The sequence below is a fragment of the Simochromis diagramma genome, unplaced genomic scaffold (assembly GCF_900408965.1).
Source record: "Simochromis diagramma unplaced genomic scaffold, fSimDia1.1 OVJJ01000205.1, whole genome shotgun sequence".
Lineage (NCBI taxonomy): Eukaryota > Metazoa > Chordata > Actinopteri > Cichliformes > Cichlidae > Simochromis > Simochromis diagramma.
In genome coordinates, this window is record NW_024386782.1 from 2,698,175 (window position 1) to 2,721,821 (window position 23,647).

At 39.3% G+C, this 23,647-nt stretch overlaps 2 protein-coding genes across 2 annotated transcripts in view; both read left to right on the plus strand.

Annotated features, from left to right (window-relative positions):
• The first annotated feature begins 723 nt into the window (after window positions 1-723).
• On the plus strand, window positions 724-12,790 carry acvr2ba (activin A receptor type 2Ba). Its single transcript, XM_040016353.1, has 11 exons — window positions 724-1,249; window positions 4,620-4,827; window positions 6,663-6,778; window positions 7,169-7,320; window positions 7,498-7,641; window positions 7,798-7,941; window positions 8,626-8,774; window positions 8,982-9,096; window positions 9,260-9,398; window positions 9,638-9,768; window positions 10,073-12,790. Exons 1-11 carry the CDS (start codon window positions 1,198-1,200, stop codon window positions 10,265-10,267), a joined length of 1,545 nt encoding a protein of 514 aa, XP_039872287.1. The 5' UTR covers window positions 724-1,197; the 3' UTR covers window positions 10,268-12,790.
• Window positions 12,791-14,189: 1,399 nt separating this feature from the next.
• The window catches only part of LOC120724234 (rho GTPase-activating protein 29-like), a 31,486-nt gene continuing 22,028 nt past the window's right edge, over window positions 14,190-23,647 (plus strand). Inside the window, exons 1-2 of the mRNA XM_040016328.1 lie at window positions 14,190-14,378; window positions 14,989-15,380. Coding sequence (XP_039872262.1) covers window positions 15,080-15,380 — 301 coding nt within the window. The 5' untranslated portion in view covers window positions 14,190-14,378; window positions 14,989-15,079. The remainder of the gene's footprint in view (window positions 14,379-14,988; window positions 15,381-23,647) is intronic.

Here is a 23,647-nt window from a genome sequence, read left to right on the forward strand (position 1 = left end):
CAAAAACAAAAGGTTGCCAGTACATTATGTAGCATGGTTGGCTCTGTCTTGGTAGCTCTACATATGATATATCTTATATTTAATACTGTGTGATGGTAAAATGAGTAATTAGAACGAATGCATTTTAAACAGCATTTATGGTAACGTGCTATTCCAAATTAGGTCAGCTATTTTTAGCACCGCAACTTATGCATAAAAGATCATACAGACAGAATTTATTTAAGTACTTGTGGGGCTGCAAAAGCTATTTGTCACACTGACACAGAGGACGACGTGGTGTATTATGCATACAGCAAAAAGAGATAATTCTGCATTTGTACAAGCTTCCTTTCACATTCATAAGCATTAGCTATTAATCCTCAATTTAAAAAAATTCTTTGAAAAAGTCCACACACATTGCATTCTCACCTATACCTTCGATTGCATTAATCAATTAGCCTCGGAATAATTATGATTATGGTTTAAATGCGAGGCTGTCTGTTAAGAACCAAGGAAGTGGTGGGTTTAAACCAAACCCCGACCGCAGAAAGTGCAAGTCTTGTATCGGCTTCGATTCGGGACACACACCGACGTGGAAAACACACCTCTCTCCGGCATTTGTATTTCTGACGTGATATGTGTAAAAAACAAAAAAAAAAACAAAAAAATGTGATAGTTATCGACAGGAAGCAAGAATAAAGTCATTTCAGGCGTGTATCTGCGGTGTCGCGTTAAGGTCACTCGCTGGCTGCCTGAATTCCCCTCTTTGTGTTTATACATCCGGGTTTCCCTGTTTGCAGCCCATTCCCCATTTAGAAGCCATTTTGGACACAGATCAGTAACATGCATGTAAACCCCGACCGACCTCCCGACGCAGCGGTGCTACTATTCAAGTGAATAACCTTAAAAAACAACGAGCTTCCATCTCGGGTGTTTTATCGGCTTCCTATTCGGGTTTTGGATCCACTTCCGACGCGAAATGAAGCACCTATTAATGGAATAACAACCTGGCAGTCAATTAATCGCCCCTATCTTTTCTTGCAACATTGTTGCAGCGTCGCGGCTATTGACACGCGCTGTGGTCGTGGTGGTTTAGGCTGCTGGAGGGACCGGAGGCCTGTGGTCGTTTTGATCCTGGACTGATGTTTTGGGCCACCTGAGTTTTAATGTTCGCGACGGAAAGCGGGGGAAATCTCTGCCCTGTATTTAAAGCGGAACATGTCTTTTTCATGGCTGACTTGTTCACTTCTTCTGGGAACTTTATGCGCAGGTAAGCCGCCGTTGTTGGTCCCGAATTTGCAACAGTTTAGTCGAACAGTTCGCCGCGATTATTTTCATTTTTTTTCGTGGGAGTGTGAGTAATTTGTTCGCGTTTGAAATTTCGACCCGCGAACGAGTCCGCGGTTGCGAGTTGTTTAAACTTTGTTGGCAGCTCGTTCAGCTGGGATTTTTATTTCCCCTCTACAACCATAATCGCCTTTTCTCCGTTTAGCCCCCTTAAAGACAAATATGTCACACTCGGGATTTTCCCTCATTTAAACGCTCGAATCACACGTAGTATTTTCACAGGAGAATATATCTTATTATTATTATTATTTTTTATTGTACATGTATCCAAATTTAAAACTGTTGCTCCTTCGCTGTGGCAGGAATAGAAGGCAGCAGCTGCATCAACATCCTGAAACCTTATAGGCTACCTCTCAGGTCTGCACTCTTGTTTGTGGTTACGGGCTCAACAAGAACCTTCTCCAAACACTCTTCCCTCTGTAAGGATTTGTATGAATCGTTGGCGTTTGATTTGGAGAGACGGCAGCTGTTGTCACAAGTCAGGTCTTTGTCGTGAATCGAGGTTATTGTCTCCCACTGCTGAAGTCTCCACAGGGTTTGACTTGGTACCACGTGAAATTGAGCAAGAGGGTTGTTTTTTTTCTTTTGTTTGTCGTTTTTTTTTTTGCCAGCGTTTTTAAGCCCATATGGATAATTTTTAATGTCCCAAAACGCATGTAACCCCTCTTCCTAAGCTAGGTATCGCGTCTGTGACTGAACAGAGGGCTTTGAAACAATAATTTCCACTTTAGGTTTTTTTTTCCCCTCTAACTGTAATAAAAATTTAATTGAGGCACAGCTTTCTCTTGTGTGTCAGCAGCACTGTGGCTAATGTCTTTATGGTTAATAGATTAGGACTGGCAGTGTACAGTAAGCTGCTTCTGCGGAATTCATGTTGTTGTGGTGTAAAAGCTCAGTAAGTGACAGAGGGAGGGGGTTGGGGAATGATATTGTAGTAAAAGTCCTCGCGGATCATGTGACCGCAGATATCAGAAATGCCATCTCGGTTCAATGAAGCGTTGAGCATCGCTGCTGTGTGTTTTATCCTTTGCTACCTTGCTTACTTCGAACCTTTTTTTTTTTTTTTTATAATCACTGCGATCTCTGGCCACTGTGTGCATTGCCTGTTTCTTATAATGAAGTCAGTTGTGTGCTGCTGAACAGCAATATGTATGCATGCGTGCCTCTGAGTGTGTGTGTAATGGGTTAGTGGGGGTAATATTGGGGGATGGGCAGGCTCCTATAGGCAGGGATTTAAAGAGACAGGCACCTTTTTTTTTTTTTTTTTTTTTTTTTTTAAACCCTCCCCCCCGCTGAACAAAGATTAGGCCTGGATGTCCAAGCTAAATTGTGACTAACATGTACTCCATGTTGTCTGCTTTTGTGTTTGCCACAAACCCAGTTAGGTAAACAATTATTAGGACACGGGACACATATTTTATAAAATTTGCCTCTTTGCAGCACCACAGTTTGTTTGAAACGAAGCAATCTGATACAGCTGGAGTTAGAATTTCAGCTTTAAATCAAGGGGTTTAAAAAGAGTGATTGCATTTACAATTTTTATTTGATTTTTTTTTTTTTTTTTTACATTTTCACAGCCTCAGAAGTAACTCAATAATTAACTGGTAAGACTTTTGATGTCCATAGTTATAGTATAGCTGTTCAGAGGAACTCTCAATTCACAAACCGAAGAGGTGTTAATGCAAATAAAGGAGCCCATTATTTGGCTGACAATAAATAAATAAATACAACAGGGAGTAACTTGAAGAATTGTGGGTGGGAATGAGAATTGGGTCGAGAAAGAAAGGATGCGCTAGGCAACAGGAAAAAGTCATGCAAGACTATGAGTGACAGTTAAAGTGTTTGACTTCTTTTGTTTTTGAAGATTTTTTTTTTTCCAACATCCAGACATTGAGCTGGGTGTAGGACTCAAGAACAGAAAGGTCATTGAGAATTCCATGACAAATTTCCCAGCTTTAAACAAAACCCTGGAAAGTTTTGGAACAAAACTCTTCGGACAGATAAAGCCAAACGTTTACTGGAATGATGGTAAGAGAAGAGGATGGAGAAGAAGGAGGCATCTGTCAAATATGGTTGAGATAGTGGGCGTATCATGCTGCCAGTGAAATCGAGTTGGTGTTTGTTCATAGATATACTATAGAAATACATTTTACACTGAAATTCAGTCAAGTGACTTTGTGCTGTGGAAGTCATTGTGTAGTGTTTCACAATGCAGAATAACAGTGAGCTGAAATGTGTTGCAGAAGCAAGCTCCTTAAGATTCATGTTGATTTCATTCACATGATCTCAGCCCAACTGGGTGTGCTTTTCACTAAAGATAAAAACTGAAGGCCAAAATACCCACAAACAAGCTACAACTGAAGGTGGCTGTAGTCAAGTCCAAGTGAAGCATCTAAGGAAGGAAACCTGCTCAGTATTTGGTGTTGTCCATGGATTCCAGACTTCAATGAGTACAAAGAAGTTTTGTGCAAGTACTGGTAAAAACGAATCCTTGCATGTTATAATTGTTTGTTCAGCTTCTTGAAAATCAAGACCATGTGTTTAGAAACAAAAACAAAACTTAATTCATAAAAGGTTAGTTCAATATTTTATTAAACCCCCTGAAAATCTTAGAGTTCACACTTGAGTCACACCTAGATTGCTTCCTTTCAAATCCATGGTGGTGTGGTAAAGAGACATAATTACTGAAAGTAAGTCACCATCCAAATAATCATGGAACAAACTGACTGCACATGTCTAACATGAAATCCAAGAAGAGAAATGAGAATAATGCCTTTTCATTAAATCATCCACCACTGGAAGACTGACAGCTATTGTAAAAAAAAAAAAAAAAATTACTGTAGTTTATTTTCTTTAGTGTTTCCTGTCAAAGCTCTCAAAGAATGTCTTATCGGTCTTTCCAGATGCGTCTGTAGTCTTTATCTATAGAAAAAGAATGCCAACGTATTCATGCTGCGATTCTTTACCACAGCAGGGCATATCATTGTTTTATAGCTAATTGAATTCTGTAATTTTCCCCTTCTTCTTTTTTAACTTTTTACTCTCTGAAAAGATCTCAGTTAATGTGATTATGCCGAACTTCTATTCAGCACAAGTTTCTTAGCCCACAGGAACTCCCTTTTTACTACAGAGAGCTCCCAAACCTGGATACGTGCCAGAGTGACGATGGAGTCTCTGCTCGGCGATGTTTCGTCGTGGCACGGAGCGGAGCCTGCGCCATATGTCTGTGCTTCCGCCATCGAGTTTCGATTCATTACGATGTGAGCTGACTGAGACTTTTCTGTCATTCTCAGGGTACAGTCTTGGCGAAGCGGAGACCCGGGAGTGTGTGTACTACAACGATAACTGGCGTTCGGAGAGGACCAACCAGAGCGGCTTCGAGCGTTGCGAGGGAGAAAAGGACAAGCGTCTGCACTGTTATGCCTCCTGGCTCAACTCCTCAGGGACTATCAAACTGGTGAAGAAAGGCTGCTGGCTGGATGACTTCAACTGCTATGACAGGTCGGATAACCGTGCGAGGTCATTCGCTGCTGCGAATTTGCATTTATATTTCATGTACCTGGCTCGCAACCAGACTGACGACTGACTGACATTGAGGACAACAGAAAAGGTTCCCTCAGTACCTGCATATAGTTCAGTGCATCTTTTTGTGCCCCTCTCTCACTTTGCACTGTTAAAGACAAATTTAAAAAATGTTTTTGCCTGCCTTTAGTTTAATAAATGGAAGAGTAATCTCTTTTTTTTCACATCACCCTTTGGCCTCGTGATTTCACAGAGCAGGCAACCATCTCATGCTCTTTGAATGTTTAAAGGATCTTTTTCCTTTAGCCTTGTGATGTTTTAAAAGGTGAATAACGGAGAGAAACCATGGGAAAATATCAGTTGCATGCCATAAAAGCAACCACGTATAACAAGAAAAGGAGATTAACTGTGGTCCAGTTTCATATTGCTTTAGGTGCTTTCAAGCAATCAACCCTACAGGTATACTGAGACAATTTTCTTGTGCATGAAGCATAATATATATTCAGATATTTATATTAGCCACTTATCCAATTCAGGCTCACAGATATTCATCTTCAGACTGCTTGTTTTGTTTGATTAGTTGGCAAAACCTAAAACACATTCACTGTAGAATGATATAAATGTGAGAGCAGTGGCAAATATAGATATTAAGAAGCAGATGCCAGGTAATTTTTAGCAAATCATTTCCAAGTATGGGTGTTTGTGTCGGGGAAGGTTCTCTGCAGCCTACACATATTTGTGCAAAAGCCAGATAGCCTCTGTGAGCAGTGCAGCACACAGTTCAGCCCGATGATGGCAGATACATACTGTGACACGAGGCCACTCAGGATTTTGTACGTGAGGAGGAGAATTTAAAACTAGCCTTTATCAGAAGTCGGCATTGAATTGAGTGCCGCAATCAAACTTTCCAGTTATTAACATGCTATCCACAGCCTTTCCAACAAGCGGGGCTCCTCTTGTGGCATGGAAAGGGGAGCTGGAGAAAAGAGAGCTGCGATAATTGATCCTACATGACACAACTGTGTGTGTGTGCTTTAAAATGTGTATTTTATGTGGCTTTTATTATCCTTTCTAATACTTTGGCATAATTTGCTAGATTAATGTGCAGATGTTGTGAGTTGCCAAATGGCAATTAAGTGACTATTTCACTGAGTGTTAGTGTGAAATTTGAGCATTACCAACATGTGACTAAAAGCTAGAGTGGCATATGTAGAAATTGTAGGTTTAGGTACAAGATGCTGAAATCTTCATTTACCCATGAGCTGCTGAGGGTAATTACAATAGAACCTGGGAAAAAAAAATACATTTGCTGGTCAATTTAATCTGTGTGAAAAGCACCATTAAATGATTGTAGTAATTGAAGAGCAATGGAGCAGGTGGGGAATTTTGAGTACATGAACATTTAGTGTCAATGGTTAATGGGAGGAATATGCAGATGCATAAAGTGTGAGAAATCCTGTGATTCCTCGGAATTGGGAACATCTGCTGTCTTAAGAGGAGTGAAAAGATGAAAAATTGGCTGTAAAAATAATTTTTTTTCCCACCCTAAACACAAAAACTCTATAAATGTAGTCTTTGCTGCCTTATATTTGTTGATACCAGTACAAGTAACCACGCAAAGATGTGCATTAGGTAATCTGTGGCAATATCCGATCCAATTATTAGATTGCGTTGTCTTAGAGTTAATATACAGCAAATACATGAAAACCATAGACTGACACTACTAAACTTTAACAGCCAATAATAATATCAGAAAATGTTTTTGTCCGTTGGGTCTAGAACAGTAACGTTGATGCGCCATCTGTTGTTTTTAGGCAAGAGTGCGTCTCCATGGAGGAAAACCCTCAGGTCTTCTTCTGCTGCTGCGAGGGCAACTACTGCAATGAACGATTCACCCACCTTCCCGACTTGATTGGCAGTGGCAACCGAGGTGAGTGGCAAATGCATCGTATAGATAGTAAAGATCTCTTCTTTCCCACTGTGATTAGTAGGAGTGAATCTGCATTTCAATGAGACTACAAATCTCATTAATATTAATAAATGACGCCATATTTAAGAAGGGGCTATTGGATCTGACCGATTTTGATTATTGGGAATGTATATGTGTGATTCTTCTGGTTCTGGCTTTTTAATCGAGTGGGATAAAACAAAAATTAATCTCTATGTTAACTAATTTCTCAGCTTAGAATTGATGTCAGGCAGTCTCTTACCCTGCCAATTTAAAATCAGCTCTCACAGCCTGTGAGGGACAAACGTGATGCTTAACATATCTTGTGTCATACAGCTGACATGCCGTAATTATTCTGTACCTCCTTGACAGTGAAAATCCAGCCTCCACCCCGAGTACCTTCCCTGCTCAATGTGCTGGTGTACTCCCTGCTGCCTCTCTGTGTGCTGTCCCTGGCCCTCGTTCTGGCCTTGTGGATGTACCGCCACCGCAAACCTCCCTACGGCCATGTAGACCTGAGCGAGGTGAGACGGGCTATGCTCATCTTAGTGTGAGACTTGTAAGGCCATCAGTAACGTAGTCCTGACAAGGATGGAGTGCTTGTCACTTTTGTGTTTTGTAGCACTGAAATTGTTAATGTTTTGAGGTGGATTCAGCAGTAGAATAAGATGTTTTTATTTATTTTTATTTTTTCTGTTCAGGATCCAGGGCCAGCTCCTCCATCTCCCTTGGTGGGTCTGAAACCATTGCAGCTTCTAGAAATCAAAGCTAGGGGGCGCTTTGGTTGCGTTTGGAAGGCCCAGTTAATGAATGAATATGTTGCTGTTAAGATCTTCCCAGTTCAGGTATGTCATTAATTCTGGCTTAAAAATATACGTCATATGCTTCAGTGTATGAAGAGACGCCTTTTTTCTTGTTCTAGATTCCATTTTTGTTTTTGACCTCCAGAATGCTTCTTTGCATCTTCAAGCTCTAAAAATAACTCTGGTTTGTGTTTACAGGATAAGCAGTCATGGCAAAATGAGCGCGACATATTCTTGACTCCGGGGATGAGACATGAAAATATCTTGCGTTACATCGCTGCAGAAAAGCACGGAGCCAACATGGAGACGGAGCTGTGGCTTATCACAGAGTTTCATGAAAGGGTGAGAACATATTCTGTCTACATACAGAATGCACACAGACCGATACATCAACCCCAAAGCAAGTTTATGGTGAGGTATACGGCTTTTATGTCGACTAGTACCGCTGGAGGTTTTCCAATATTGAGCGAGCCTCTCTGTTTACCTCAAAACAAGAAAAGAGAATCGCAGCCTTTATTAAAAAGAAGATTTCACCACATATGTCTGATCTGCTGTTCCAGTAAATCCAAAAGCAACAGATCAGGCAGTGCTGCTTAAACTTAAGACGGTTTGTTTTTTTTAAGCTTAAAACGTTTGTATTTGATGTCAGATATTGCAAGATGTTGTGCGTTTGCAGTGATGCTGATATATGAGGACACAATAATTATAAACACAAGTGGGACTGATTGTTGCAGCATCTTTTTATTCTTGGTATTGATACAAATGTGGTTAGTTGGAGGCATCAGTGCATATGTCATTGTTTTTTCAGGGTAAACGTTTAAATTGCTATTTTTGATGTTTTGAAGTATGAAATTGGGTTTCTGTTATATTCTCCCAGACTACAGTATTTGCTGTCAAATGGAAATGAAAGCAATTCCTGCTCCTTGGTGGATTCAGCAACAGCTTTTCGGTTATGCCTACGCCTGAATTCATGCGCAGTTGCTAATCCTTGTTTCATAATCCTTTTGTGTGTTTGTGTGTGAGCAGGGATCCTTGACAGATCACCTGAAGGGCAACACTGTGACCTGGACAGAGTTGTGTCACATAGCAGAGACCATGTCGCGCGGTTTGGCTTACCTTCACGAGGACATTCCCAGTTACAAGGGAGAGGGGCCTAAACCTACAATTGCACACAGGTAGGAAAATCAGCCTGGATTTCCTCAACTCTCGTTAGTTCACTAAAGATTAAACTGTTGCTTTTGATTTGAACAGAAATCTTAATTTACTGCTGCCCTCTCCTGGTTGTACCTCATTTAATATCTTTACTATGACAGTCTTTGTCTGACTTCTGTGACTAAACCTCCCTCTAATTAAGACATTGTAATGTGAAATTAATTCCCCAGGGACTTCAAGAGCAAGAATGTGTTACTACGAGATGACTTAGCTGCAGTCATTGGTGACTTTGGGCTTGCTGTAAGATTCGAGCCAGGAAAACCTCCTGGGGATACTCATGGACAGGTATGTAATAACTTCACTGCTGGTTTTTTTTTTTTTGTTTTGTTTTTTTGTGGGTTTTTTTTTTTTTTTTTGTCTGCATTGGCTCTGTGATGCAATTGTTTGCAGGAGTTTCCTTCTGCTTATTCTTAAGTGGATAAAACCCCCAAATTCATTATCCGTCTAGGTGGGTACGAGGCGTTACATGGCCCCAGAGGTGCTGGAGGGAGCCATCAACTTTCAGCGAGACTCCTTCCTGAGGATAGACATGTACGCTATGGGCTTGGTGCTGTGGGAGCTGGTGTCCCGTTGCTCCGACACAGATGGTGAGTCAACATGGTGAAGGAATGTGTCTTCACATTCATAGGTGAAAAGGTCACATTGCTTGACCCCGGGCCAGTAAAGATTCGTTTTTGTTTTGTCTGCAAAGCAAATGAAGGGCAAAGCTGCAATGTGGATAAAGTTACTCTTTAAATAGTTTTGAATTTTCAGAAGTCAAAGTACTGCAGTATTTTCTTCTTCTGCGTAACACTTTCCACTCTGTTGCTTTGCTGTCCTTTTGTAGGAACAGTTGGCGAGTACATGCTTCCATTTGAGGATGAAATAGGCCAGCATCCCTCCCTGGAGGATCTGCAGGATGTGGTGGTGCACAAGAAGATGCGTCCAGTCATCAAGGACTCCTGGCTCAAGCATCCTGTGAGTAACAGAATAATAGCTACTGCAGTTTCAGCAGCAATACCAGGAAGTGGTGCATCCTTTTTTTTTTTTTTTTTTCCAGTGAAGAGCTCAATGATTTGAGGTTAAAGTTCTTTGAATTTGTTGTGGCTTTGTAACTTTAAAATGAATGGCTTAAATTTGGGGTCATTAATAGAGTTAGAGATTTCTCTGATTTGGGTTTTATATTAAAATTATGAACAGAAGATGGACAATTTTAGTAAAAATAAGCAAATGCAACTGCCAAAAAGAAAATCCTTATATATTTTGTCTTTTGTGCGTACAGGGGCTGAGCCACATGTGTGAGACCATCGAGGAATGCTGGGACCACGACGCAGAGGCTCGACTGTCTGCAGGTTGTGTCGAGGAGCGCATCGGCCAGATCTCCAGGACAATAGGCAGCACTACCTCAGACAGCCCCATCTCTTTAGTCACGTCTCTCATCAACGAGGACCTACCTCCCAAAGAGTCCAGCACCTGAACGGGTGACACCATCTTTCACCTGAGCTCCTGACTTTTTATTTTTCAAACCCAAACTCAGCAGATTTTCGTGAATATTTAAAAAAAACATATATATAAAAAAACAAAAGAAAAACAACAACAAAAAAATACATCTAGCAACTTAAATGCAGCTGCTATTTTATCCCAATACTGGTATTTTTTTTCCTGTTTTTAAAGTGTGTGCGTGTGTGTGTTTCAAGTCGGATCCTACTAACACATCCATCTGCTGTAGTTGAAGTAGTAATAAGCTATGCGATGGGCACATCTGATAACACCCATGTGTCAAATCTTAAATGTTGTCATTACCTCATGTGTTTCTTTTGTGTTAGTCTATATTCTTTTTTTCTTTTTCTTTTTTTTTAAATTACCTCATGAGTTGTCATCGTCGTATTTCGCGTCGTGGTCCTGATCGTCTGCGGCCAAATGAAATGAACCTTTTTGCTCCAAACCTCAGACGACGTGCTGCACACCTCGGAGGAACCGTTTTGAGACTGTTAGACAACATAAATACATCTTCCTCAGGGGTTGAAGCTTCTCGATTTTGAAACTCTGAGTGTGCTCCCTTATTTTAAACCTGTGATTTCCTCAAAATGAAAAATGGAAAAAAAAAAGTTTCAAAAAACAAAAACCGGAGCACAGCTGTTTTATTGTAAGGGAGGGAGCTAAATGGGAGCTGTATTGGACATTTTGGACTTGGATTTGGGGCAAGTGTCTTGTCCTCGGGGAACTACCTCTCAGGTATTCAGTAGGCTTCTTTGGAACATTTTCTCTAAGTTAAGAGCCGAGCTATCGAGCTAGCTATCATGGACATATTCCTGGATTTTTATTTTAGTTTTTTTATTTGTTTGAATTCAGAGTTACTCCTTTGCCAGTGCCAGGGGCATTGCTGGATGCTGTCTGAAGTTGCAATGTTACACATTCTTAATTTGAACTGTGTGAGTGAGTGTGTGAGTGAATCTGAAATTGAAATGATGTGAGATGGATAGAAAGTTTTTAAAGTGAGAGTCATGGGCCATACTTGAGTAAGCAACATGTCTGTTTTTTAATTTCCATGAGTGCGTGTTCAATAGACTCAGTCGGACACCAGTTCCCAGATACCTCAGTCACTGTATGTCATGCAAGGAGAGCTCAAATGGTTGCCTTTTGTCTCAAATGCAATGCCATAGTTGTACCATAACATGAATACCATACATTGAATGTCCGTTATGCTGCTGTGACTATTCCAGGATACTCAAGGATTTGTAGATGTACATGCATTCTTTGTTAATATAACGCTAACATGTGATTACTATCCACGATATAATGTGAGGCTAATATTCTGTTTTTGTGCGTTTTTTATTTTGACTGGGTAAGCCGTCAGGTGCTTACTCCTACAGACTGACCTCAGATATTCTGAAAAGTACCTCAGGCTTTTTCTACATGTATATCAAATTGTGTTATGTATTTTATTGTGTTTTTGGTAGTTGAGATATTTTATTGCTGGTTGGGCCTCTTGTCTGTTGAGATTGAGATTTGATTTGATTTTTTTGGTTTTTTTTTTTTTTTTTTTTTTAGGAGTCTGACCAGTTTTCATGGTGTTAATTCTCTACAAATCTAAAAGAAGATGGGCAGATTTATGTAAATATGGGTGTACACACAGATGGCGAACACTGCTCAGTGATTTTTGGGGTGGGTTTTTTTTTTTTTTTTTTTTCCTGCTCTCTCTTTTTTTTTTTTAATAACACAAAATCAGGGCATTAATGTTCTCATTTTGCAGAAATGGAAGAGATTTCTCAGTTCCACCTCTATATATTTAAATAATTTTTATAACTAGCCCTGCATAATAATTTTGTTTTTCTTTTGGTAGAGAGTGGCGGTTACTGATTTCAGTGAATTTCAGTGAATAATGGTATCGGTCCCTCTGGATCAGAAGCTGTGTGGGTTGCACTTTGCATTATAGAGCTCAGTGTGTATATTATCAAGAACAAACAGAAAAAAACATACAGATTCCTTTTGTGATTTGGCTTCCTGTTTTGAACAGTATTGCCTCAATATTAACCTGCTGGTGTGATGTTCAGACTTGTTTAGTGCTAGTTTAGCCACATTGGACAACACACAGGCTCATCTGTTGTACGTTGATTAGTGCTGTGGAAAGATGGTGATTTTTAACAGTGATCTGTAATGCTTGCCGATGTGCAGTTTTGGTAAAGGACACTAGGAAAAAAAAAAAAAAATCAGTCGAAATGGAACAATTACTTAACATTTTTAAAGTGTTTGGAGATCATCGTGTTTGTACCTACATTGATCGACTGATGATGCAGCACCATTGGGAGTCATGTGAGCGGTGGCATGTGCATGGTCCGAGGGTCCAGCAATATTTATTATACAGCAATAGTCTAAGTCTATCATAGTTTAAGACATTTAAACTCAGCTGTGACTTAGCAGGTTTCTTCTGCAGATCAATAAACTACATCTCATCACACCTGGACCATGTCCTGACGGCGTGGATGCGCTAAAGTCTCCTGATAAGTTGGGGGGGGGAAATGCTGACGGTTGCATTTTTAATGTGAACTGAGCATGGCCCAGGTGCTTTCACGAATTGTGCCAGAAATAAAACAGCAGTCGCGTAGGGGATATCTGCTGCGGTCTGTTGTTACCTCCAAATGCTGTCTTACACCCAGCTCTTCTGAACAGAAAAACCAGTTACCTCATGCAGTACCTCATTAGTAACACTAACATGGAGTCAGCCTCATCTTCAACAAAAAGAAAAGAAAAAATGTATCAATTATTGCGTGTGTATATATCTATATATACATATATATTTGACAAATGTAAAGGTTTTCTTCCTTTTCATGTGTGAATCCCGTGAAAGAAATCTTTTTTTTTTTTTTTTTTTAAAGTTCACAGTCAACATTGTTCATTTCTTGTCGTGTGGATGGATGTTTGACTGAATTGTGTGACTTTCCCTGTTTATGTGAACTGTGTGTGTGGGGTGTATGTTGGTTGATGATTTCACTAAAACAGTACGAATGGTAATTTTATCTGTGAAACAAAATGCTTAGAAATATAAACTAGATGAGAATAGTCATCCTTTTGTATATGAAAATAAAGACAAATCTTGATTAACCATTACTGGGTAAATGGAGTTCTTTGCATGTCTCTCACTGCTTTCAATACTGTCTGTCACTTGAGACAACAAAAAGATTAAAATCAAATAAAAGTGCTGTGAATATTTAATGGTAGAAGGGAAAAAAAATACGTGCACTATGCCTAAAGACTGTAAGACCGTTCAGGGTTTTTTGTGGCTGCATAAATCCACTAGATGGCAGCAATGGTGCTACTAGTTTGAACTGGTTCATTTGCAACATTTCAAGCTCAAGAGTACAGTCTGGCTTGAGTTCAGTGTATCACAGTGAATGCTGGTATCGCTTTCCGTTAAATCATTGGCGTACATTTTAGTTATTTTTGCGGCAATAGTGGAAGAAATTAATAAATGGACGCTCACATGATTTGTAACTCTTGCAATATTTTATAATACAACAGTAAATACAAAGCGTTAAACGTCACCAAATGTTGCCATGTATCTGATTCTAGGAAAAGCCAGAAAGTCACTACCGCATTCAGTCATCCGTATAATCTGGCTTCAGCTCATTCCTATAATGAGATCATATGCCTGATAGCTATTACATATTTTAGGCAAAGTAGAATGGCAAAGATTGGCTATTGTGTCCTCAAATGTACCCTGTATCCGATAAAGATACATTACAATACCTCACATAATTAAGCCACCTCCGTTTGCGCTTCTGTATTTGGTATCAAAGTAAAACGTCCGCCAGCACATGAAGGCATCACAGAGCTATCCTTCGGAGGAATCTACCCAATCAAAACGCGTCATGATTGTCATGTGACGAGCCGACTAGTAAATTACGATTGACTGGAGAGTTGCCGATAGTCAGCTACTTCTCGATGTACAGTTAGGCAAAGCTGACAACTTTTTGCCTTTGTTGGAGTTTGTTCGTGTCTCACGGAAATACTTTGCTGCCTTCTCCGTCTTCAATAAGCAACGTTTTATTTGGATATTGTTCCCATTATGTCAGCAAAGAGCCAAACAGGTGAGATAGCGTATTTTGGCTGTGCCAGGAATGCAGTTTATGACCCGAGGTCGACTGTTTTTACCGGGGAAGTAGCATCACTTTTTTACTGTAAACTGTATGCAAAGAACCAGCACCATTTTAGTAGTTGCTAGAGTTTAAACGTCTCTTGCAAGCTTACATTGTGTTAACCTTCTTTTAACTGGATTGTTTTTTGGGGATATTTTTTTGTGTGTGAAAATGTGTGTTACTAAAGGATAACGCTGTTTTTTTTTTTTAAACTTAACGTTACCTTAACTAGCTAAGAGCTAAACGTTGCTTTACAAAACTTTACAAAAAACTTAATTAAGTAAAAGTGTTAGCTAAAAGTGGAAAAGCAAAACTAATTTAAAGAAATGAAAGAGTGAGAAAACACCCCATTACTTTTATGAACGTTATACGTGCTGAAACTCAATAGTTTTTTTTTTAAAATATATATTTCCCCTCATATAATAATGATAATAATAATGATATAGGTTGAGTTCCGTGGTCACCGTATAGTTTTTTTGTAATATAGTAAATTGAAATAATAACAATAATAGCCCGACCTACAGATAGACATCAAGTCCACGCGTCATTCTCTGTCTTTCAGCTGTCCACGGACCAGGGCAGCGTGCTGAGTTCAGGGGTTAGCTGGCCTACTGTACCCCCAGTAAAGGGTCGCAGCTGCACTGGATGCTGGGATGCTACGGAAGGGCAGCGGCAGCAGCAGTAGTGGTGGTGGAGGCGGTGGAACAAAGCACACCCAGAGACTGCCACAGAACCTTTCCGAGACATCTACAGAGCCTCTATCAGCTGGATCCAGTAAGACCTTGAATATGGGGCGCAGTTCAAAGAACCCAAACCCTCTGAGCAACATGGGCCTTACCTCCCGCCTGATGGGGGCACCCAGAGTGGATGTCGAGTATGTAATGCAGCTGGTGAATGATGTGCGGTTGTTTGCTGATGTGCTACACAACCTCAAAGAAGCTTTCCAGTATAAAGGTAAGTTCAGGTAGAGCTGGAATGTGGGGGATTGTGTGGGGGCTTTGGAGATCAGGGAACCATAAAATGACAGATGATGAAAGAAAATGCACCCTGGGCGGTAGTGCATGCGCCATTAACATCAGATTCAAGGACATTCTTGAGGTTATTTTATGGTAACGTACTATTGTTAGCACCGTACCTGCTTTGCTGACAGGTACTAATCCATCAGTTATGATTTCTTTGATATCCTAAGTCACATTCAAGTGATAGTTGAGAGAACATGAAAAGAAAAATAAGAGCAGGAAAGTTAGTTTTTCCAGTTACCTAAGTATCTGAAATCAAGCAGCAGTGCTGACCGATGGTCTAGAAATAAAATCCTTGCTCTTTGAACTGAGAAACTAAAACCCAATAGTTAAAAGTTCTCTGCCAGCAAATTCCACTAAACACCAATTTATGTGGCATCATGTTTTCTTTGTTTGGCCAGTTGTAGCAAATTCCACACACCTAAACCTTTTTATAGCAGACTGTAGTGAATATCTTGTTTTGGAATCACTATTACTATATCACACCTTCACTAACCACAACATATAGTGGCACACAAAACTGTAAAACACTCTGAACAAAGTGCCCAGGAAGACTCTGTGCATTTCATTTGTGATATTACCTCCCAAAGTTTGCCACCATAACAGCCAAAACCACCTGTGGCATGTTAGTGTGATAACAGCCTCACGTCAGCTACACCATGACTACATACTTTATACAGAAGAATACAAGACGAGCAGAGATTAGAGCAGAAACAGGGTTTACATTCTTTCTGTTTTTCTCACTTGGCTTTGATTGCTTGGCACTTGTTTGGAGACATATACAAACACTCTGCCCACACAAATGCTCATTATTTCACACATTATAAATACTGATAGTAGCTTGCTGTGAAAGGGCTGTTAGAGCTTTTTTATAATCAGCACTTAAAAGTTTAAAGTTGTCAGTTTAATAATTGATGACTACTAATGTTAAATTGCAGATTATAAGTGTAAGATTATGTTAACCTTATCTCCTACTGTACTCCTAAAAGACACACATATGCTGGAGTACTACTGTAGCTCTGGTAAGAAGGAGTGAGTTGTTTAGCCATTCCTCTGTCTTGGGGGAGGGGGTGAAACCTCTGTGAGAGAGAGAGAGACTTGGTTCTTGTCGTGCTGAGTGTTACTCTGAGCCGTCACAAAAACATTTGGGGTATTTACCTCCCCAAGAACAGCAGTGCTTATTCATCAGGTGGGATGAAATCATACCGTATGACCCCATAATGTCATTTGAATTAGTGTTTATTATTGCCGAGACACTGACATAAGCAGAATGGCAGACCAGCGCGTGCAAGATGCTGTTGCTGCAGTGTGGTTTCCTGCTCATGCAAATGTAAACAGTGAGCCATTTTTAATTAGCAGTTAAGCAACAAAAAGTAACGAAAGATGGTAGGAGAAGTCAAGCATTTTAGTCAATAGTTCTACGTAGTTTAAGTAGAGGCTATGATTGGAGACTTAAAGAAAGACAAAACCAAACAATGCCCTTTCATTTTAATTCTAGCAAACATGAATCCAACAGGTATAGTACTTTGAACTAAAAACTATCTTTAAAGCTTAATAAATCTTACAATCAAAGTCTTAAGACCATTTCTTAAATGAAATGAATGAAATAGATGGATGAATGAATGGTTTACAGTAGCCCTTTATAGTGTAGGAAGATGGCTCAGCTTTTCATTTAAATCAGTTTAATCATACATATTGTTGAAAGTTTGGGGACTATAAAACAATGGGTCACAACACATGCATAGACATCAGGCATTCACAAAGGTTCTTGGTCATCATCTATGTTTGTCTACTACATTGTAGCATCCCTTGTTGACTTGGTGATGAATTGCTAATCTTATCATCTTAATCTTTAAGTCTTAAATTTGATTGGAGTTAACATATTAACAGCAGTTTCTATTTCATTTTCATGAAATCGTTTTTTTAATATATATATATATATATATATATATATATATATATAAAAGTAATCATGTACATAGTGTGTATATAATATATATATATAATTGTTCTAGAGATTTTATAATATATTATATATATATATATGTATGACTGAACCATGAATTTACATCCTAAAATATTCAAATCATTAGGGTTATTAAAGGGGAATGTATACTGTAATTTCTGCCTCAGTTTGAAACAGTTTTACTGTTGTGTGATTGGCAGCATGCTCTATGTGTCCTTTACATGAACAGACATACAGCCTCAGCGACAGGAAGAAGGTTTTGAGAGAGGTGTGGAGGAGGTTAGCGAAACGTGTGTCGTCTCTTCTGTTATTCTGTTTTGTTGAGCACTCTGTGTGTGCGTGTGTGTGTGTGTGTGTGTTTTCTCTCTCTGAAAGGTGTGCAACCTGTTGAGCTCTTGCAAGCTTTTATTCCTGTTGCAAATAGGCATCCCATATAGGCATCAGAGTCCCATATTTCCACTTATAGAGCAAATGTTAGTTTGGAATACACTTAATTTTCCACTAAGAGCTCACACCATACTTCCAAGAGGCAACACATTAGCACACAACATGTTTGTTTGGTGGAAACCCACAGAGACTATCCATGGCCATAAGTTTGAGTTAACTAGACCACCCACATACACACCATGAACTTAACATCTAATGTTTCTCCATAAATAGATTGTCGTGAACATTTACTCTTTGTATTATAAGTGGGCTTTCAGTTACAATGCTCACAAGAATGGTTAGCTAGCAGTAATCAAGCTGTCAAAGAATATGGTCTAAGAAAAGCATGTGAGGGTGAGTGACCTTTGATTGAGTCGGTGACCCCTGTCCCCATGCTTCTTTTATCCCTAAATTACCTCTATCCAATCTCACAGCCTATAATCAATGAACCTTATTGTGTTATCCCTCTACACAATACTCATAATGGTGTTATGATCCTGATGTAATTGTTGAACTCTAACATTAGAGTTGATTTGCCTGAAATTGTAAGTAGTGAAATGTTAACATGTAATTTCAGTATATTGTTTAGCCCAAATTTTTGCTAAAAAGAAAAGTTGAGAAATTATATAGTGAAATCACATATAATCCCTTCATGTGATTGTTGTCAGTGTTGAGTCAATTTCCTTTTGATAGAATATTTCTGCACATCTGGTGAGGATGAATGGCCTTTATGTCAGTATTAGAGCATTTAATAGTATGAATGTAGTGCACAGTACTGCAGGGCCAACATTAAAATGCAATGAAAGTGTCGGGGAAGGTTCTTCATTGTTACGTTTCCATTTTTGTCTGTATTCAGCTGCAAAAGACAGTTTGGTTAATAGTTTTAATCAGCATGAAAAAGGAGTCCTCTGCACACAGTCTAGCTGCTGTCCCCCTCCCATCCCCCCGCTCTCCTGCATACTCTGCATTCCTTCTGAACAAATGTTCACTTGTAGCTATAGTGCCTTCAATAGACTACTGGAAGGTGCAAAGCACATTAATGATAAAAACCTTGCAAAATAAATACATTTTAAATTTGAGGCCACGGTAACTATTCATAAAGTACATAGCAAAGCTTGTCGTGAAATTACAGTTATAGTAAAAAAGGAAGAATAATAACCTGCTTTAAAGGGAGTAAAGAAGTATTTCGCTGAATGAATGTCACATGTTGGGCAACAAGCTTGATAGCATTTCATATCTTTTCTTTTGCTTTTAGAATTTCACACTAAAATATCTGTTTTTGTTTTTTTGTTTCTTGATTTTTCTTTCTTTCTTTTTTTCCCTCAAAATGTTGAAATTGGTGACGGAGCTCACTACTTTGTCCTTCGTCAAGCCAAAACAATTTTAGGAATGTGTGTTTAGAAGTATCCATTGTAAGTTCGGGATATTGGGGCTTAACGGGATGAGGTTTTAATTTTAAATGTCTCTTATGACAACAGCAGATATGCATCGGAACAGGATACAAAATATTATTTCCTTACAGTTTTCTTTGCTCAAGAGAGTCTGTGTTTCTTATTTTATTGTTTTAGCCTCAGGTGCAGAAGAATTTCACACCAGTACCTACCCAGTTGCACATCATGGTAGATTAGACATCTTAAATCATGAGCCTAACCATGAGCTTAAGAGCTTATTTAGTCATTGTATGGTTTTCATTGTACAGTGAGTTTGTCCAAAGATAAACTAAAGATGATGTTCTTCACACAATCTAGTTCTTTTTAAGAGGATTTAAATGTCTTTAAATGAGGAAGAACTGAACAGAACATAGGCCTGTGAGTCAGCTAGACTCATAAGCCCATGTTCAGCTATTAAAACTGTTGGTGTCATCATGACACTCTGATAAGATCTGGCTGTACTCCAGTTAAGCTGCATTGTTCTGTGCCTCACTGTACCAGCCTGTAACTGTGTTGTTGTCTAAAGGAGCAAATGTTCACTGTTGTGCATGACTTGTTTAACTTGATGCAGACCGTTAGAAGCAGTTAGAAGGAGGTTTTTTTTTCTTGAATGTTTTTCTGCTCAGAATGTTTTTTCTTGAGGTTAAAAAAAGGTTAAAACTTTGTCAGTGGCTCTCAGAAATGTTCTGTCTTTATCACTGAGCAGGGTCATTTGTTTTACGTCTATACCTTTATTTTTTTATTTATTTAGTGATTATAAAGCCACTGTGGGGGGAAAAAACAGCAATAGCTTCCACAAATATCCTTTTTCCCTCACTCATACACACACACGTAAGTGCTCCTGTGCCAACTGAAGTGGCCACTTGCAGGTGGCGCCTTCAATTGAGAGAAAAGATGAAATCTACCACATAATGGTTTAATGGCCTGCTGCTCTTAGTAGAAAGAAAGGCTAGAATTGTTGGGCAGTAACTTTCCCCTGTGATGCTGAAGGATGTTTTTGTGCAAGCTTGTGGTTGGGGTGTGTTTCCTGGGGTGGGATTTATGGTTATGGGCTGTGGATGTTTGTGTAGGACAGTGGTCATGGAGAGTGCTAGATTAGGCACTGGAGCTCCTGCTAGCAGGGGATGTTACTGCTGGTGATTGGGTCAGACTCTTGAAATTTACAGCTGTGGGACAGGAGACAGGCTTGCAGCAGTGAATGAGCCAAGGCCAAACTATAAAGGTTTTTTTTTTTGTTTTGTTTTTTGTAGAGGAACAAAACCATCTACTGTATGTTGTTTTTCCCCAGCTCTGACTTTAGGAAGACAACAAAAACTTTGTGCCTGTCCCCACAAGTTCTTAGTCTATTCGTTTTACATGTCTAAAAGCATCAGTCATTTCTCTTGCCCAAGACAACAGTTTCTACAAACATTTATCAAACAGTGTTATTTAGCCAAGTAGGTGGAGATTAATTCTCACTTCTGTACTACCAAGTTCTCTAGGTGAGGTCATCACATACCTGTGCCACAAACCTCTGTAACAGTGCCAGGCATTCATCGTTCTTGTGATCATAACAATAGCCTTGAAGATGACACTATTAGTTCATTAACTGGCTTGAATCATTCTTCAGACAATAAATAAATGAATAAATAAATATTTCAAATTCAAGCATTTGCTGCACTTCTCTAAAAATCATCATCATGGATTTTGGACAGTTCGAAAATGTCACTTTATGCTCTTAGAAATTATGCTTGGCATTTTCCTTAGAGTTTTATAAACATGAATAAGGGTGCAAATAACAAAAATTAACAATAATAATAATAATGATAATAATAAGAATAATAAGAATAATAAGAATAATTCAAGTCTCTAATCAGAGAAATTCAAGAATACATGTAATGAAGTGATGCCCAGACCTTACTCAGTGTAGTTCACTATTAGTCCGAGAGCAGGTAGATGTTTATGGGCTGCCCACTGTTTACTGTCTTTGTTAAGTCTGGGGCTCACTTTGTCTCCAAACAAGGCATGGGAAAGAAAGAGCAGCACCCAGCAATGCTGTGTTTGTTTAGGCAGAAGGGGAAATTAGTGTTTAGAGACGGGATCCTGACAAAACAATTCCACCTATTCCATATCAAGTTGCAAGCAGCTCAGTAATACCAGCAGAGTATGATACAGTGATGTTTTCTGGCTTAACAGTTTGCTGTTGAAGACATTTGTGTATAATCTCTGCTTGGCTTATTTATTTCTATCTGTGGGAAACACGGGAACAAACAAGTGGCCGTTGGAGGGGGAGTATTTGGGTTGATGGCTGATTCACCAATCAGAACAGTGTGTCATCAACCTGGTATGTGGCACACAGATATACATCTGAAACTAAATCTGAAAATCATCCGCTGCAGTGCGGTGTGAACGTGTCACCTTTCCTTCTTGAAGAAAAGAACGAAAGGTCTTGGTAAAGCCCTGCAGCTGTTTCCCAAAGCGGCGCTGTGCCACCAGAGATCCTGAGGCTTGTTTCATGTCGAGCAGATCGCGTGTCCAGACAGGCCAGTTGAAAGCTTGTTGTTATCAGTGGGGGGAGCAGAGGCTGTAACCTCTGTCAGGCCACCTGAAGATTTGGATTAGATTGGTCTCTGCAACCACTACACTCACAATGAGCTTTATTAGACACAATGGGTACCCACCTCCCAAAAACACACACATGCACGCATGCACAGACACACACACGCACACACACAATAATCTGCGAGGCAACATTAATTTAAAGGCCCAACGTTTGAGCTGCTGTATGACATTAAAGTTAAGTCACCACAGACCTGCTTAGACATTGTACTCCGGAGCACATGTTTTGAGTATTTAGGAATATAATGGCGTTATATATGTGGGTGTTTGCAACACACTGCATAGAGATTTGACAGCAGAGAAGCGGATTATTCTGAATGAGTGGTTTGAGAACTTTTTATTGCCCTTCTTTTCCTGGTCACTAGTTTTAGATTAATTCCTTTACCACTTTTCACTCTACACCCATTGCATTTTTCAACCATGTTATTTAGAATCGATTAGATGAAAAAAGGCTGCAGATGTTAAAGGACTTTCAGATTAAGTCCAATAGTATGGTCTTGTTTTCACAGCATAATGGACACTGAGGAAAATCTTTATCTTTACTAAGAAACAATAACAGCTATTGGTTTGGCTTTTTATTTGTTTCAAGTTCGTTTGAATATTATTTAACCATCCAAGTGGCCAATACATTTAGAACTAATTCTAGAAGCATGTCTACCCAATATGCCATGATGTTATAGAGCTTAATTAATTTATTAGCAGTTTATGACATTTTAAAAGCAACAGTACCAGCTATTTCATGGTTGCAGTCTTAAATATGCATATGTATCTGCATTTTCCTCTGTTTAAATATATTTTCCTAAAAGAGAATGAGATCTTGATCTCGTAGGAAGTAAATGAAGTAGACTAAGCCTTAAGTGTGGTTGGGACAACACCAGCTCATTCCACCACTGTAAAGAAAGACAGGGGAGGTTTGAGAATCACTGAGGTAGGTAGGGGGTCTTCCTTTAAACAATGTGGCCTGGCTGTATGCCTCAACCCTGTCATCTCTACCAGAACAATGGAGTGGCCCCCACAATCACCAGCGAATTTCCAGTAAGCTTTTTGATGCCATTGTTGTGACAAAGCCACTCATCCACTGCTTTTTTTTTTGTTAACCAGCTTTCTGACTTGTCTCATGCTGCAGTAAGCAAAGATACTCTTATACAATTTAAAAAAATAAAAAAAGAAGCAACAGTGGTAATCAGTGTGAGCTGAAGACTAAACACTGACCTTGCTTTGGCAGCTTTATTCATGTTCCTAACGTTGAAAAGTCTTTTTGGTTATATTTTTATTTGCATTTTTTGGGTGGAAATTAGCTGCAATTTAAGTAACCTCTCTGGGCCCAGACTATACTGGCAGAAAAAAGGAAAAGTATGTGTAGCTTGGTCAGAAAATAGTTTAAGTATTTTTGCACAGATGGAATAGTATAATATCTGATATTTTTATATGCAGATTTTTTTTTCGCAAACCCTTGACTGAAATGTGGAAACTGTTTTTGCTTGCCTATTTATATTCCAGCAAAACAATCCAGCAGGTTTCGCAGGTGTGGTGCAAAATGTTGTTTCAGTGGATTTATGAAACTCTTCTCTCATCAGTGTAGATGCTGTCTTTGTTTGTTCATGCTCGCTGGCAATATGTTTATCATTAATTGAGATTGCTGGCTGCTATTTATACATTTGTGCCATTCCAGTGCAGTGTTTTAGCTCTGCACAGTGCCACATGTCTGACAGCAGGCAGTGCAGCAGTAAACAAAGGATGAAAAAATGCCTTTTTTGGCTTCAAGTATCATCTTGTAGATTG